The sequence below is a fragment of the Astatotilapia calliptera genome, chromosome 12 (assembly GCF_964374335.1).
Source record: "Astatotilapia calliptera chromosome 12, fAstCal68.1, whole genome shotgun sequence".
NCBI lineage: Eukaryota > Metazoa > Chordata > Actinopteri > Cichliformes > Cichlidae > Astatotilapia > Astatotilapia calliptera.
Window position 1 is genome coordinate 23,221,461 of NC_137433.1, and position 18,351 is coordinate 23,239,811.

An 18,351-nucleotide genomic window follows, 5' to 3' on the forward strand; every position below is an offset into this window, starting at 1 on the left:
ATCTCAATATAAAACACATTCAAGGATGCATATTTTTTGTCCCTTTTTACAGTGGGCTGATTGATTTGCTAGTTTTTAGTCACACTTCTACACAGAAAGGTGCCTCAAGGGTTGTTTGAACCTTTTCTCTGCAGTGACCACACAGACCACTTTAATTTCCTTCTCTAGTGTCGGACCAGTAACATCATACTGAAATGTTTGTCAAAATGCAGCTATTGCTATGACTGAGTGTCTAAAGTGTTGCATGAGTGCATGAATCTTACAATGTTGACTTGCATATCTCCAGCCTCACACTGTACATCGCAGTAACATTAACGCATGGGCGTGCGAGCTTAGAGCTAAATAATGTTTTTGTATTCTTCTACACATCAGTATTGATCCCACAGATTTATAGACACACCATCCAGCAGAATTCCTAACAGAAGACTTTGTCTATAAATAAAATAAATGTATCAATTCTCATTTATTTAAATTGCCATGCTCTTAAAGCCTGCACTGTAACATTTTTGTTAGTAGATTACTCGCTCTCTCACCTTGTCTGCTCTTTCAAATTAGTATATGTATATGTTAGGGGTGCAACGATACACAAAATTCACGGTTCGGTTCGGTTCGATACTTTGGTGTCACGGTTCGATATTTTTTCGATACAAAATAAAATGTTCATGCATTTTTAATTTGTCATTTATTAAAATTATAAATATATATTTTAACTCAAAAGTACAGTTTTTAAATTTAACCCTAACCCTTGTGCGTGTTTTTTATTTTGACAGCGAATGCGCACCTGCGGACCACTTATGTGCAGCCCTGGTTATTTAGCTCATCATATCGCAGCCACAGAAATTATTTTGGCCATGAAACCATAAAGCTGCACTTTCTTTTTGCCTTATAGTCTGATTTGTCATAACTTCTCCGTTTTTTGGTAAGCTTTTCTTTGGCTGTCACTTCTTCACCCTGACCTGTCTTATTTGGCTCAGCAGAACTAAAATATATATCCTGCTGCTTTTACACACGCACTCACATAAGCTCAGCGATTCTCTGCGCGATCAACCTCTCACATTTTTAAGCTTGCTGCGGGAGATTTCACTTGTCATGTTTGCATAGTAAGCTAACGATTAATAAGACAATGTCAGAGGAATTGGTGCGCAAATTATCATCACTCACCAATCAGTGCTGTCGCTCTCTATACACAGTTCACGCGATTGCAAAGTGAAAGCAAAAAAACAAGCGCAAATTCAAACGCGATTTCAATATGTCACATATTGACAGTGGCTCACCGATGCCAATGACATAATTACCCAGCTACATTTCCGAAAGAATGCAAAAGCATTGACATATATTTTTCCTTCCTACAATAGCCGGACGGGCAGGGCTGGGGGGGACGAGATAAGAAGAGAAGGCTTGAGTGAAAATTGGGGAAAAAGAAAGTTTAAAAATGAGGTGTCAATTCTAGTGTTTCATCTGGGCAAGATAAAAGAACAAAGAGAAATCAGTTTAATGTTAACTTTGACGCTCGGAACCTTTGATTCACTCACAATAATTACACTGAGACAGGTAAGCGTGCATAAACACATACTTGCACAGGCCTTGAGATTTTGCTAATCTATTTAAACACTTCGGCGTACACTATTCAGTTCAATTCATAAAATTGAGATATTAACTCAGTCTTGCAGCCACATACATTATAGAACACTTTGTGCACAAATGTAGCTGTGCTCACAGTATGAGGTCAGGAACCAAAGAGCTGCATTTACTTCTCTGCACATTAGCATAATGAACATCCGTTAAGAGATTTTGTTGAACACTAGACAGCCCTGCTAAAATATGATTACAATGTTGTGCAACAACAGATGTCAGATTATAAAACATGATAAAATAAAAAAAAATATGACCGAGGAAAAACACAATTTTTTTTTTCCCCCTAACTACTTGTGGTGTCGTTGCTAAAATATTCATGACATTTAAAACATTGTCAGGTACTTAACAACAGTGGCTGTGCAAGGAGGGCTAAAAATGTATTTAAAATGTGAGAGAAATTAGCAGGCAGTTTTGACATCCTGTTTTATACTGGCTTAACAACACAAGAATGATTAAATGCCACAAACGCGTCTAGGTTGTCCATCCATGTATAAAAAAATTGCTTGGTCTTTCAGACCATCCAAAGAAAAATTAACATTAGACATGAATTCTGCCAGGCATCAGTTCATGCCCTAAGGATGAAGCCCACTTGGGTCATGCAGCAAGACAGTGATCCTAAACACACCAGCAAGTCCACCTCTGAACAACTCAAAAACTCTCCAGTCTGACCAAATTAAAGCAATTCCTGCACAGAGAAGGAGTAAAAGACTATCAGCTATCACAAAGACTTAATTGCAGTTGTTGTTGCCATTACTTTTTCACGCATGACTAGGAAGGTTTGAACAGCATTTTGCATTTACTCGGCGTTTCCTCATCTGATATTAAAGTTTGCTTTTTGACTGAAAACTTTTAATTAATACCAATATGGAAAAACTAAGAATCAGGAAAGGAACAAATACGTTTTCTCAGAACTATATCCATATATTTGAATTGTTCTACCACTCTTCTTCCAGTAACTTAAGCTCCACATTCAGTTAACCTGGGCGACCTTCTATTTGTAACTTGTTAGTTCTGGAGTTCTGTGCATGATGAGTAAAAACAAGAAAACCTTATTGTTAATAGTACGTGTTTTCTGGCATTGCACCGTTTGCCTTAAAGCTGAGGAGATGTTAGCATTTTTATTAAGCATCTATATTTGTTATCCTCTGATATACTCTGTATACATCTCCCTGTCCATAGATGCAGAGTGCTCGCTTACTCAGTGCAAAGTTTAATGGAACACAATCACCAAAAACCTCTGCAGGTCTAGCTGTCACTGTACTGTTGCCTTAAATGTTTTATTTCATTATGAATTTCCTCTACTTGTATTTTATATAAATATAACTTAATGTAAAAGAAAAGGTCACTATAAACAGCATTCAGCATTCCACTGCTTTTTTTCTGTCTATATTTAATTTGTCCATTTCTCTTGTTTTACCGGCTGCACTGAAATTGTAGCAAGCTAGAGTGAGAGAGCCTGTTTCTACGGGTTGTGAGCTTTAGTGTTACAATGCACTGAAAGCCACCGTGGACTTTGACGACGCCTGAAGACTGACGCGTGTTAGACTGATGTGTGCTCTGTTGGCTTCAGACAAAGAGACCACATGTGGTGGCTATTCTACCACTGCCACTGCATCATTAGCCACAGCTGGTGTAAGACTGTGTGCATGTGTGTGAATTGCAAAGGGTGGCTGATTGGATCAAACCAACCTCAAGGGAGAATGTGTATTTGTTATTTTAACTCTCGCCCCCACGTCACCTGTCTCTCTTGGTTTACCCACACGCATTCACATGCTTCCGCTCCTATTCTGTTTCTTTTCTATAAAGTGTGTGCATGTTAGATTAACATGAATGCAAGAGGAAAAAAGAAAAATTAAATTTAAAAAAAACATTCCATTGGATCATCTGGGAAATTTCAGCGTAGCAGTAAATTATAAGTATTACATGAGCATCCAAAGCACCACGAGAGACTATTTTTGTAATACAGTGAACAAGAGACTAGTTTTACCAAAAACAGTGTTACATTTGTTTGCTTAATGCCATATTTTATTCATTTTAAGCGTCCACGCTGTCTAATGGCATGTGTTGGTGATGGCTAATTTGTTGATCCAGGTTTTCAAACTCATTTCCACACACAACCCAGTATGATCTCAAGTGGGCCAGACCAGCAAAATCACTGCATAATATCCTACAAAAAGAAATGCTTCCCTTTCTTTTACTGTGCAGAAAACATTGATGAACAGCTTGACATGTCTTGAGAAAATAAATGTCTTTCAGACAATTTATTTTTCCCCACGTTTAATAAATCTGTCATTATAAAGAAACGCTGCTGTCTTAACTTAAAGAAACACATTAGTGGGACTTTTGGCACCGCTGTCTTACTTCAGTGTGGTATGGCAGGGCACGGGCAATTTCTTTGTCAGGAAAAAACTGACACTGATTCAAAACTGTGGCTCAGATGAAATTACCACTGTCACAGCACGCTCCATTCATAATGGCATTACAACAGAATTTTTCCTAGTGCAGGATACAAAGAAAATATAAATATATAAAAGAATTCGTGTTTGGACCATTTACTGGAATAGTTCTGCATATTATACACATGTATGTATATGTATATACATGTTCTACAGTAGATCATAACTATTTTACTTAACTATTTCATGATTTGGTTTGTATTGCATTACATTAAGTCTATTGAATAATTTGCATCTCTTGTGGCAATGCTTCAAAATAAGTCATAGTCAAATCATTGCTTCCTGTGACCACAGCACTTCTTATATCATAAATAAAAAGAGATCCAAATAGTCTGTTTTATGCTGCAAATGTAATTTCTATTGGTTTTTTCCTTTGCGCAGAAAAGAACACATTGTTTTATACCTTTACAGTATGAGGATAAGCTTATCGTCTGACTGTAAATAAATGTTTTTGTTCCTTTGGCTTAGTCTTTTTCTCTGTATAACCTTTATGTTGTAATGGAAGCTGAAAGGTCACACAGCATCTCACTTAAGATTGAGAATTCACAGCTACATTGCACCCCATGACCAAAGAGTACTACTGAATCTGATTCAGAACTGGGTGGAAAAACTGAGAATAACAGTGGAGAGTGAGTAAACGGCAAACTGAAGAATAACAATGAATTTCCTCTTTTCTGCATCTGAGATATCCATTTCCTAATGAGAAGGGAGGAGGAAATTAAACAACATGAATTAAACAACACAGCTTGGACATTTATGTGCCTGCCATAAAGCTTGGACAGGCTGAATTTATGAGGGTTTGGTCCAGTAAATACAGCACTCGGGAAATCTGATTAGGCTCATAAATAGAATAGTTTCCCGCTGTCCTACCCTTCACCCAAAGTACCTTTCGAAAGCATATGTTTGGGCATTTTCCTTTCCTTTACAGCCACCCAAGGGTTCCTTGTTGTCAAGGGCCCACTGTAAGTGAGGGTCATTCAGATTTCAAGTGTTTAATTCCTGTGACTTGGTGCGTGAGCAGCTTCCTGGTATTTCATTATGCACAATCAGTCTTATTATTGTTTCCTGCCTCATAAAACACATTAATTTGCTTGTAAATTTGTAATCTGTAATCTCAAGGATTTATTCATGAGAGCAGTTTGGGTTACTTACAGTACAAGATGAAGCATGAGAGATCATAAGACAGATTAGGGAGCCGCTAACGGGCGTCCTGTCCTTCAGCTGCTTATTTATTTATTTATTTCCTTTGACTATTGAATATGGCATGTTCTCAAAGCTTTTCCTCATTGAACCATCAAAAAAGATGACAGCAGCACGCTTTCTAAGTCCTACATCACTCCTAAAAGTTTCTAAAAACAAGATTAAACCCAAGAAAGCTTTAATATTTGTATTCTTATTTTATCCTCTGGATCAGTTATGAAAAGAAGATTTGAACCTAATATTATAATTTCCTCTACAGGGAGTATGTGTTGCAAAAAAGGTGTCGCTATAACTTACTAGATATCTTGTCAAATTTAAATTGTTTCACTTCATGGCAGTAATAAACTAGTCCTCTGTAAAACGTCTCTTTGCCTATCATTGGTGTAGAAAAGACATTGTCCTCACCTCCATTTACCCTCTGAATGTCCCCTAGGTGGAGTGGTTAAAGAATGAAGAGGTAATCGACCCGGCGGAGGACAGAAACTTCTATATCACTATTGACCACAACCTGATCATCAAGCAGGCGCGTCTCTCTGACACAGCCAACTACACGTGTGTGGCCAAGAATATAGTGGCCAAAAGACGAAGCACTACAGCCACCGTTATTGTTTATGGTAAGTTTGTCGGTATGTCTTTCTGTGTGTGTAGGTGTGTGTGTGTGTGTGTGTGGCTACAAAAGCTGTAACAATAGGATTTGGCTTATACATATTTTTAATGTGTGCTCTAAACTTTTTCATTTCTGATGTTAGAAATATAATGATATGACACCTTTTTTAATGCTTTCTTCAGTTATATCGAGTCTCTGATCAGCGAAGCCAGCCCCCATCTGCCATGTGAAATTAGCTCTACTGCCGTGCCAACACTTCCTCTTCGCGATTGTCTTGATATTCTCACCTCACCCTTGACCTCACCCAATTAAAGCCCTCCAATCCTGCCTTTAGTTCTAAATTAGAACATGTGGGCTTTCCACATGTTCCCACTTTCTGCCAAGATTCCCAGCTCTGCATAGATAAAGCAGCATATGGCATAATAATAGCTGTGAAAATCAACAACAAAAAACATCTTTAAATAGCTCGCTAAACTTCTGGTTCTCTTCTAGTGTTGCTTTGTCTAGAAGCTGAGAGGAAAGAGTTTGTTTTGTGGAGGCCCATGCCTCATACAACTTAATTTTTCTCCCCCTCTCCCCCCCCCCCCCCCCCCCCACACTCTCTCTCTCTCTCTCGCTCTCTCACACACACACACACACACACACACACACACACACACACACGCAGTGTCTCTCTCAAAATATAACACTGACTCCATTCACCAGCAGGACTGTTTCAATCAAAATAACTGAGCGTGTGTGCCTGTTCGATACAGACAGCAAGAGATGGAGTGGTTTGACACTGATGTATCCTTACAAAAATAGATTGTTCAATCTGTGGTTCAATCTTCTCGGCTCCACTAGGGCCTGGCTGACACTGTTGACAAGGTGAAACAGTAGTGGAAAAAACACAGGAGGGGGGAAAAAATGAAGCAACTATAGAAAGAAGGGCGAGAGGTAAGGTGAGGTAGGGGAGAACAGCGGAAGACAACAACTGAGTGAGGAAGAAAAAAGCCTAAAAGCTGAAGGAAATGCATGACAAAAGTGTCTGTGTGTGAATTTACTGGTTACTTTCTGATGATACATTTCTAATTAGGTCTTAGGGAAGGAGTGGGCACTGTCCACTGGGCTGAGACAGAGCTGTCGAGATGCAGCAGTGGAATTTCTACCCACTCCACCCCTCCAGATGCCAACTCTCTCTCATTCTAACTTTATAGCTGATTTCTCTCCTGCTGCCTGTCTAGTCTGCTCTTATCTTTGTCTGCACTGTCCTGCCACATTTTCTCTTGAAACACAGAAACAATAATGCTAAACAACAAAGAAACAGCTAGGTCTAATTACAGGAGGATGCAGATGCATTTTACAGCAGCACAAATGAAAGACATGAGGCAAAAAGAAAGAGACAAAGGAGGTGAAGAGTTTCAAAGAAACCATGGAAAACAAACCGCAGGATTCATCCAGCAGCAGTTCACCTCTCTCTCTCTCTCTCCCCTACACCGGGTTAAGCAATTTCCGAGCCCCATGATAACTGGTCATTTAACATGTGTTTAGCCAGCTATACAGCTTAATGTGTTTGCATATTTGTGTCAGTCTGTGCCCTTCAGTGGGAATATTTCTGAATGTAAGCACAGCAGTGGAAAATCATGCTGCAGTAGCTGCAGGCTACTTGAAGGGATGCAGATTGTCTGTGTAGTTTTGATGTTCAGGAAAATCCAGCTCTTTTGCTTAAATTTCAACTCAGCTTCCAGACACATGCAGCCTTCTCTAAGATAATTATTTCAGTTCAATAAAACGGCATTTTAAAATCACGGATTGCATCATCATCATTTTTTTTTAATTATCTCAGACAATCTACAACATATTCATTGATTCAAGTAGTCATAAAGATTGAGTTCAACTTATTTTATTGACTGTATCTGCATACAGTATTAAGCTATAGAAAGCTATAGAAATCTTCAGTCACTAAGGAAAATGTGCATTCCCCAGCTGGTTGGAGAGTGTATTTTCTCGAGGTTGCTGCACCACCTTAGCAACCAGTGGTTGCCAGCTAATCTCTAGGCCTGTGTGACTAGGCCCTTATCGTTCCAAATCATGGTCAATATAATAGCGCCAAGCTCTGGGACACATGGATGAGTGGACCACAGATACCCAGAAACCCTTGCTAATATGGTATCTTCAAGAGGGTGGGCGTTACATAGTTAAGAAGTGGATAAAACACTGTATTCATTAAGGGACTGATCTCTGTTTCCGCAGTGAATGGGGGCTGGTCGACATGGACAGAGTGGTCTCCGTGTAACAGCCGTTGTGGAAGAGGTTTCCAGAAAAGAACCAGGAGCTGCACTAACCCTGCCCCTCTCAATGGAGGACTGCCTTGTGACGGACAGGCTATACACAAACTTCCCTGCACCACACTGTGCACTGGTATTCTGTTCTATTCAAGACTGTTTCATTTAGAATACTTCTTTCCATAATACATCCTGGCATATTGTATCTGTATACATTTGGGCAATTTTTTGTCCTGTGCTCAGCTTCTGCATTCAATTTCTGTCTTTTTATGTGTGTACTCTCCCATGCCACATTTTACAGTGTTTAGGAAATAATTGAATCCGTTATCTTCAGTCTCCTCCTTCTAAACCCTCTTTTTTTCCGTCTCTCATTCCCGTGGTCCCCATCCGTTCCCTCTAGTGGATGGTGTCTGGACAGATTGGAGCAAGTGGTCAGCCTGTGGAACAGAGTGTACACAGTGGAGGAGGAGGGAGTGCAACAATCCAGCTCCCAAGAATGGTGGAAAGGACTGCGAGGGTCTCGTCCTCCAGTCTCAAAACTGCACTGATGGACTCTGTATGCAAAGTAAGTGGATAAATAAGGTTCAGAAGCACTGACATATCTCTTCTAAATGCATTGTGTATCATATATTAAATATAGCTATGAACAATCAATAGGCCAAAATAAACAAATGTCTAGCAGTGTCTGGTTCAAATAACAATTGAATGTGCAGGAATCGACCCTAATTAGGCAGACCAATGAATGTTGACACATGGTCAGATTTTTAGCCTAAGGCAGAAGTCTTGGTGAGTGAAGTGTAACGTGACCATTACTGGGTTCATTTTGAAAATCATATCCATCCATTAAAAAAAAAAAAATCATAGTTCCATATTTTATAGGTAAAATTAAGAATAGAAATACAATTGCAATATTCAACATAACTGCCTCTTTATTGTAGAAACTATAAACTGCAATTTATCAGGTATACTAGCACATTATATGTGCAAAGCTAAGTTAATGAAATTGATTCTCGAAGAACACTGAGAGATCTATGCTTGTTGTCACATATCACATCTTGCAATGAGCAATGAGTATGCCGATTCTAGCCAATGTCTTACAGTGTCTGTTTTTGAGACGAATTGATTTTACGGAGAGCTGACCTTTAATAAGCCAGGCCATTTGTTGTTGACAATGTGTTCAAAAACCTTTGCCCATGAACAGAAGCCAGAGTGAGTGAAGCTTAGGAAGACAATTAATGGCTTCATTTAAACCAGTCAAAATACCTGCTCTGTATACTGTTTTTAAGGCACATAGTAACACCAATATTTGGAGATTAAAAAAGATGACATAATGGGCAAATTATTTATTTTTTTTTATTTTTTTATTTTTTTATCTGCAGTCTCCTCAAAAAACTTATTCCTGATTTGGTTTAAACATATGTGGAAAAACTGTTTCTTACCTGTGCAGTTGGGCAGCTTCTCTTCATCAGTATTCTTTTTCCTTTTTCTTCATTACTTTCATCGCTTCCTTCATTTCACCATTCATCCTCCTATTCCTTACATTTATGTCAACATTTTAAGCCTTTTCCTCTCTGCCCCTCTAGTTTTATACCTTTGTCTGCTAGCTAGTGATTTGCTCCTTCTCGGCCCTCCACTTTCTGCCTTTGTGTGGAGATTTATGAGAGGGTTTTGAATGACTTTATTAACCTTCCACTTACCACTTTCATGTCCATTACCTCAGTCAAAAACACTTGCTTCACAAGGAAAGTAATGATAAATAATGATGTGGAACAATCATTGAAATCCCCCCCTCCCCCCCAACACTTCTGACATCATAAATCACAAATCTTAAAATTACATGAAAAACGTGGGCTGAGTCATAATCTTACAAGCAGCAGCAGCTTTTTTCCAAGATGGAGGCAATTTTGTTTGTTGATTTGTTAGAATGGCGTTTTTTACTCCATGTGCTCAGAGTAACTGGCAGACATGCATGTAACATACTACAGAGTGAGAGAGGGGCATGACAGTGTATAAATGTTCTGGAAAGGCAGACATACAGACTCATTTTCACATTTCAGTTCTCAGTTTTCTCAGCTGTGAAAATTATTTGTGGCTTATCGATAAAAATAGGGAGAATTATTCTGCTCGTCTTGAGTTGATTCACAAAAACGAAGTACTCTAAGAAACTTTAGAATTAACCTGATGATAAATACTGTAGATTGACAATGATATTGGACCAAACCAGCAGGTCATGGGGCCACTCAGCGACATGTGCATTTGAACACCAGAACTTTTCCTTCAAGTTTTTTTATTAATTGTTTTCTTTTTAAGGAGAAAAGAGCCTCACCTGTTCAAAGCATGGTCTCAGCCCAGCGTACCATAGGTGTCCCAGGATACATCTAACTGTGATCGAGACAAGAGTTGCAAAAAAGGTTTAATTAAACTGTAGATTATAATCTGACTGTATGGGTTATGAACATACAAAATATCTGTTTGTAGCTTACTGCTGGGTAATTGGCTTAGGCTACTGTTACAGCTGGCTACGGTTCAGGAAATAGACTACCAATCAGAAAGTCAATGGTTCGATCCCTGGCTTCTTCAGTCCACATTTCAAAGCGTCCTTGGTTGGAGTACTGAACCCAAAATGAGCCCTAATGTCTCCGTCAGAGTGTGACTGTGTGCATGATAGTTAGAAAAGCACTTTAAAGCAGCATGGAATAAAGCACAGAGTGAATGTGACTTGTAGTAAAAACTGCCTTGAGTGCTCAGTTAGTGGAGAAATGTGCTATATTCAGCAAGTAGCAGTCCATTTACAGTCTGAGATAACACATATCTGGATTGCTAAACAGCAGTTCAGATGTGCCGTATTTACAGAAATTATACCTCAACTTTTATTCTTTTTTTCCCTGAATCACTTGGTTATGTTATGCATGTTCATGTTAACATAATGTCATCATCTTGCTGAATTTTATCATCAAAGTGTTTTTTAAACAAGTGAGCTTTTTATTGCAGGTTTTGATCATTTTAAATGTACTTAAATTTACTCTCACTGAAGCATTTCTGATTCTTTTCAGGGAAAATATATGTACTTTATCACTGAACACAAAAGCCTCCAGCTGGAGTTGTTACTTGCGCGAGCATCTTCTTTCAACAGCAAGAATGGAGGGAATAGTAGTGATGATTCAATAGATGGGCTATGCCATGAGCAATGGAATAATATGATATAATTCCCTAAAAAAAGCTTTGCAGTAGGCATAGTATTGACAAATCTTACTCTAGCTGCACCATGGTGCATTGTATACCCAACTCCAATCCATCTAAGAGATTCCCTGCAGCCTATAAGGTATGGCCCCAGAATATGGGATAAAACCAAGGGAAGTATAAGCTTAGGTTCATTTCCTGTAATTGATTTCCTGTCTTTAAAACGGCTGCTCAAAGATGGGTTTATGCCAGCACTAATGTTTCTACTGTTTTCTATGCATGAACGTGTATTAGAAGGAGATTCTGTATGCAAAGCATTTTTCAGATACTATATTTGTGGTATATTTGAAAGGCGTGGAGTGATTCCTGCTGGTTTATGAACGACAGCTCTTTTAAAATGTGGCCTTTAAGCAGCAGTTCATTAGTATGGCAGGGCAGTTCTTATTTGCTGCCTTTAAAGACTTTAAATTGTAACTCGGAGGTTTTCAGGTCTGATAATTTATTCTCAGTGATTGTGCTGGGGGTGCAGTATTTTAGATAGTGGTCTGTAATTGACTTGGTGCTCAACCATACTTTACTCTACACTCCCTCTTTTTCTCTTTCTCGGTCGCGTCTACCATCTCTTGCTTTCTTTTTTTTTTATAAAGTTATTCAACCCTGAGAGGCATAAATCCATTTGACCTTACTTCTTTGCAGCATGGAGTGACTTCTCTTTGTTTTTGTTTGTTTCATTTTCTTTATCTCTAAGTTAGACGCATGTATGCCTGAGTGTTTGAGTCTTTCAGGGGTTTTGGAGCCGTTTGTGTTGTTTTATATGTTCTGGCCGTTTGACATTTCTCTGACACATTGATCAGGATTCTTGGAACGGATTCACTCAGACCTCCACTGTGCCATCCTTGAGTGCATAATATTTTACTCACTGCCTGCTCTGTGAGCACACACACGTGTATGAATGCAGATGCTACTGTACTTAAAAGTACCCGGAGGCTCTGGCAGTTATGTAATCTAGTGTTTGGATAAAACACTCAGGTGTGGGTTGTATCACACAAAATGATGAGCAGTGTCAGCAAGTACAACACAGCATCAAACAACCCATCTCCCCATTGAGAGCCCTGTTCTTCCCCTTTGTGTTCCTTCTTATTGTGGCTACATTGTCTTATTGTTTCTAACCCAGCATGCTAGCTGTTTGCCGCTCCTTGTCTAAAAGCTTTGCCCTCATCCACTGTGCTGTTTTTTCTCTCCATCGTGCTCGTGTTGGGTCTTTCTGAATCATTTTAAGCTTCATTTTACACCCACCATATTTTCATTGTTATTATTTGTTTGAACAATTGCTTTATAATTAAAGTATGATACATTTTTATCACAGTGTGCTGCTGCTACTATAATCACTGATTCAGATGTTAATCATTGTGACATTTTGTTGCAGTCAACCAAATGCAGCCAGTTGCTTGTTGTCTTACGCCCATGCAAATTCAAGTATGAAACCTAAATTCCTGGGCTATGTAGCCCAGCCCACCTGTACAGCTAAAGCAAAACACCACATTAAGCCTGTCATTTGTCTTGCTGTTTGTTTATATGTGCTTGTCACCCCACTTAACCTCGCCAATGTTTCTCGCTTTTTAGTGCTGAATCAGTGTTCCACGATCAGCTGGTCTGGCAAGAACCTTTTAAGCACACCATGTAGCTATGTTGGCTTTATCAATTATACACCAGCGCTTCAATTATACATCAGTACATGAGTGGTTTATCTGTGTCATAGACCTTCTGTCTGCCACAACTAAGTGAACCACTCAGAATGACACAGCAGTAACTGAATGCATCCAGGCTTTTTCATGATAAGATAAGAAAGATAAGATTTATTTTTTTAATCCCAAAAGTTTCAAAATTGTTGTGTTGCAGGAGACAGACACAGGGAAACAGTGTAACTTCTTATGAAATAAAAATGAAGACCTTATCGAGAAAAAATGCCACAGAAAGTTTAAAAAAAATGTACAGAAGGAGCTTAAAAAAGTAGAAAATACAAAAAAGTTAAGAGCAAATTAAATTAAAACCTATATATAATGTAATATGTAAAACATCTGTTCTTGTCGCAACAGAGCTGAAACAGATGTCAGACTAAAAGTGCTGCTGCCATTCAGCAAGCAATGCTGGTCACCCTGTTATAATCCATAGCATTCACCATAAGCACAAATATCTACGAATTCAAAGTAAATTCAAAGAGGAACATCAACAGAGGGGAACAAAATTCTCTTGATTGACGATAGCTAGCAGTTCCGTCTTTAGGCCACTTACATGTACCATAGCTCAGAGTACACCGATTTTCACAGCCGGTGCAGTCTTTCCACATTTCGTCTTACTGCTCAGATTTGTGTGAAGATCCTGATGCACAATGAAAGTCTCAATGTGGTCTGTATGTTTTCATTCAACCTCGATTTTAAAGAAAGAGCAAAAAAAAAGTCTAGCTCAAGGTCTGTGTCCTGTGATGTTGGTCTTATTTTGTTTTGTTTTTCTTTTCCCTTCATCCATCATTCCACCATCCCTTTTCTTTTTCCCATCCCAAGGTTCATTGTTTCAGAAGTCCACTGAGTCCAAAGAAAAGAATGAATTGGGAATTCCATGTAAGTCAATGTTTTCTGTTTTACCACCATCCATTTTTCTTTTGTCTTACTCATCTCAGTGTTTCTTTGATTGAGCATTGACCTTTGGCTCATGCTTTCTCTTTTATTGTTTCATGTCATTTTATATTACCGGATAAGAGCTCTGCTGATGTCTTACATCTGTTGCCTTGATGTACAATCAACTTGCTGTGCTTATCAAGGAAGTCTGAAAGCACAGTAAAGTCTACAGACAGCAGCATTAGCAGTTCTGAAATGTAACCCTGCTCTTAGACAAAGGAAATAGTGGTGGTATCTTTGTTTTGTTGCATACTGATCCCTATACAGATTTTACTTTACAGGTTTTAACTTACAGTTGTGTCCTCTACATTTCTTTCTGGGTGTGCATGTCAGTGTGTTTCCATCCTTTAAATTACAAGCAAATGCTGCAAAACTGTACTGATGTATAATTAAAATCTATCCTCGAAGGATGAGCAGTTCTAGCTATGGGCAGAGTTTTGATGCCATTGCAGTACATTTGAACTGAACCAGAAACAGTGGACAGATTCTACATACAACATCATACAAAAAAGTTAACCCACAGACTTAAGGTTATGGAATTATGCGTTGAAACATGGTGTCATGCTTTTATTTTGTGTAGCTTTACATTGTATTTGTCTTGTAATGGACATCTAGTTAGACATAACCAGCCTTCCACGATTGCAGGAGGTACCTCTTGCAAAGTCTACCCCATAACAGTGACAGTTTCCGTTCATTAACTCGATTCTTTCCTTTGTTTTGTCTTATAGCAGTGAATCGATTCAGCATCAGTTTACTTGACTCACAATTTGTGAGTTTGTTGCAGCGGTTGCCGTTTGGAGAGTAGCCAGCCAGCTTTGAATCATTGCCAAAGTAGGCAATTTGCCTTCGTTCTGAACACTTACTTTGTGTTTACAAGCTTATTGGCTCTCATAGAGCTCAGTGCGCTTCAGCTATGGACCCCGAACTAGTTCAGATTTTCAATCAGTTCTACTGAATTGACCCCTTCTCCTTTAGTGGTAATTTACAGGAGGGCACAAGATTACCTGGCAAGGGTATTACTATTTCAAGAGGTATGGGTGCTTCTTAATGAGTAATGAAAAGAATGAATAATGAATGAAAGGATTTAATAAATATATTAATCAGTTTTACTTGCTATCCTACTTCTTTATTCCACACTGCTTTTGATTTTCCGCCACCCTTTTCTTTCCATCTCACTTACTATTACTTATAGAACAACAGAATTTACTACACGATAATGAAGGAGACAGAAATTGAGAGGTGCAAGAGGCAAAAGGACCTCTGCCACTTGTTATTACTCTGCTTTTTACTTCTCATTGCAGGGGCTCTCGTTTTATCTTCAAAGCGATCTATGTGTTTCTCTTATGTGTTCTAATGACTCTCGTTCAGGCTCTGCTGCAGCAGTTTTATCCTACGGTGCTTTGTTAGATGACTAGTCCTAGATGGATCAAGACATGGAGAGAGCTAAAAATGAGACAAAAACAGTCATACCTCATTTAACAGATTGCTACAGTGTTTCATTCAAAAATGCAGGCAGGAACGTAAGCTGTGGGAAGCTTTGAGAGCCACTAATCACCAAACTGATCCTGCTTTCCCCGAGTATCCCCATATGGAAAAGAAATAGTAAAAACTTATATGTGATTACTCATGAAAGTGGCCACTTTCATGAGTAAATCATATAAGGATTACATGATTTACTCATGAAAGTAGCCACTTTCTCATTACTTTCATACATTGTTTTAGTAAGTATCCAAAACATACAAGTTTCATTATATAATTTTTCATGGGCTCTTATATCTGTTTTCACTGTTATATGCTTTTCATACAAGTTTCACACAAGACAGATACAAACTTTATAAGATTTATATATATCTTTTCCATATGGGTCATTCCAGTTGCGGCTTGATCATTGAATTTAATTTTTGACAGTTTTTTTTAATCCAGTTTATATTTCATAAGTATAGTTGTGCTGATACTGATGTGTCCTATTGCCCACAGTATATGAGTAATTTCTTTTTTGTTTTCTTTTTTATTCTTTTTTTGGGTTATTATCATTTTAGTTTCCCCTTCATAGTTATTTTAACTTGCCATAGCATCCAAGCCAAATAAGAGACTAAATAATTATGAACAGGTGCTGACATTTCTCTTTTCAAAACATCCTTCTCAGCCATTTTTCTCTGATTAGAAATCCAGTCCCAATAAAGCTGCTTTTCTCTGCTCTCTTATTAACAGGGTGTCACCACAACAGGTAGCTCTACTCTGTTTAATTTGGCTGATTTTTACGCTGGTCGCCCTTCCTGATGCAACTCCAAAAGAATCTCAGACTCCTCCTTGGTGAAACCTGGGCTTTTTTCCTTGTTAGGTGAATACATAAACCACTATACCAAGAAGCCATGGTTTAATAACTTACAGAGTAGATTTACCTTAACAACATCCGTCAGTCACACCTATGATAGGTTTCACAATGAAATCCCTTGTCATTCCTTATGGTTGCATTGCATTCACTGTTGACAGCTTCACAAGGGAGGACAGCTGATGGCTGATCAGCTCTTATCTCAGGGTGGTTCATAAATAGAGGCTGAAAAGCTCAAAAAGCAAATGTCAGCAAAATTATTATAATTTGAACGGCTTCATTATGCATTTGTATTGTACCTTGTTTGTTTTGTGAAAATGTGATTTAGCCATCGTGTGAAAAGAGAGATTGGTAGTATTTTATTATTCATAACTGTGGCCAGGATACACTGAGAGAGGTCATAATGTCCCATTCAGTTACACTTCATTAAATATCAGCAATTACACTGTGTTACAGGGTTAAAGAATACATGAGCTCTAATGACTTTCCTTGCAAACTTTGTTGTAGTCATAGAATTACACCTTCTGGCTTTATTGCCTTTCAAGTGATTCCATATTTTATTTCTTGACACTTTTAACCATTAAGTTTTTTTCCCCAACCATTCTTGAAGCACAGACACATTTAGAAATGACTGCTCACTCTCTCTCACCCCCCCTTTCAATCACCCCTGACAGTTACTTAGAACAGATGCATCTGCCAGGAGTTGGTGTTGGTGTCCGCATGTTTGTGCCAAGCAAGATCAAAAAGGCAGTTGAATGAGTTTCAAGTAGTGATTGTCCACAGTTCTGCTTTGGATGCAGATCACAGAAAAGATAGAGATGACTTAATCTGAGTTATCCTTGTTTCCCCCTTCTTTAAATCCTCGCTGTGGCAGATTGGACAGACTCCGAGAATGACAAAAAGCTGGGCCAATTGATAGACAGTGATCCGTGCTGAGTGATGGTGGACCGGGGCTTCGTTCCGCTAGCCCATGTGTGTTATCGACTGCATGTAAAACTGAGTGTGTGTATAATTGCTCCAAATTCCTGGGTCTTCAGGTTTGTTCACATGTAAGCACGTGTAGTGTACAGTGCCAACACTGGCTGATGCATTTGGTTCCACACTACATGTCACTAAATCCTCAGAGATAAAGTCAGTTCAGCTGCAGCAGCTATGATGCAATGAGTCGCTCAAATCTTGCTCCCAAAACAAAAAAGCAACGTTGGCAAAATCACCTTGGCTTTGCAGCTAAGCCGCATTTGACATTACACACATACTGTGAGCACAAAACAAACATGTACAATTTAAGGTATAACTATTGTGCAAAACAACTACATAAGAGTAAAATATTTTACATTTTGTGCCATTCTTTAATAAAATCTAACATCAGAATCAAATACCGAGGTCCACCAAAGCATTACCAATTGGAAATACATTTGCAAAATGACACTTTTAGACCCCAAATGGGAGTTATGTCTCCACAATTCAACTGTATGAGCACACTAATGCCTCCTAAATTTGTACAAACCAAGCATTCCCACACCACTGTCAAATCTTTAACCACTTGCATGTATATCTGTTGTGTGTGCGTGTGTGTGGCCTATATATTATTATTAGTGTGTGCATGTGTGTGTCTCCTGACCTTTAGAAGATTCTGTCTTCTATAGAGAGGCTGTCAGGTAGCACTTGCCGGAACATCACAGATGAGGTGTTTAAATGTTTGTCTTCCTTCCCAGGTGATTTAGTCATTATTTAAGTCATTTCAGGTCTTTTTGTTGAAAGGTACATATTTTTAATCTAAATCCAATTTAGCTAGCCGTGCTGGTGATTGTGTTGAACATGAAACTGCTTGTCAGGTGCAGGGGAGGGGGTATCAGGTAAGGGAGAAAAGGTGCAGGAAATAGACATGTCCGTTTGTGCGTATCTGTCTATCCATTCACTGTGACCCATAAAAGTGAATATCGGTGTGCATCTATCAGTCCTTAGTCAGACTGCACTCTGTTCAGTTCCTTTTTTTAGTCAC

At 38.7% G+C, this 18,351-nt stretch overlaps 1 protein-coding gene across 2 annotated transcripts in view; it reads left to right on the plus strand.

Annotated features, from left to right (window-relative positions):
• Positions 1–18,351, plus strand: part of unc5ca (unc-5 netrin receptor Ca) — a 180,015-nt gene that overhangs the window by 138,166 nt on the left and 23,498 nt on the right. The window contains exons 5-8 of one of the 2 annotated variants that reach the window (XM_026187526.2): positions 5,725–5,905; positions 8,131–8,298; positions 8,563–8,727; positions 13,904–13,960. In XM_026187526.2, coding sequence (XP_026043311.1) covers positions 5,725–5,905; positions 8,131–8,298; positions 8,563–8,727; positions 13,904–13,960 — 571 coding nt within the window. The remainder of the gene's footprint in view (positions 1–5,724; positions 5,906–8,130; positions 8,299–8,562; positions 8,728–13,903; positions 13,961–18,351) is intronic. The other variant, XM_026187527.2, reaches the window with a different exon arrangement.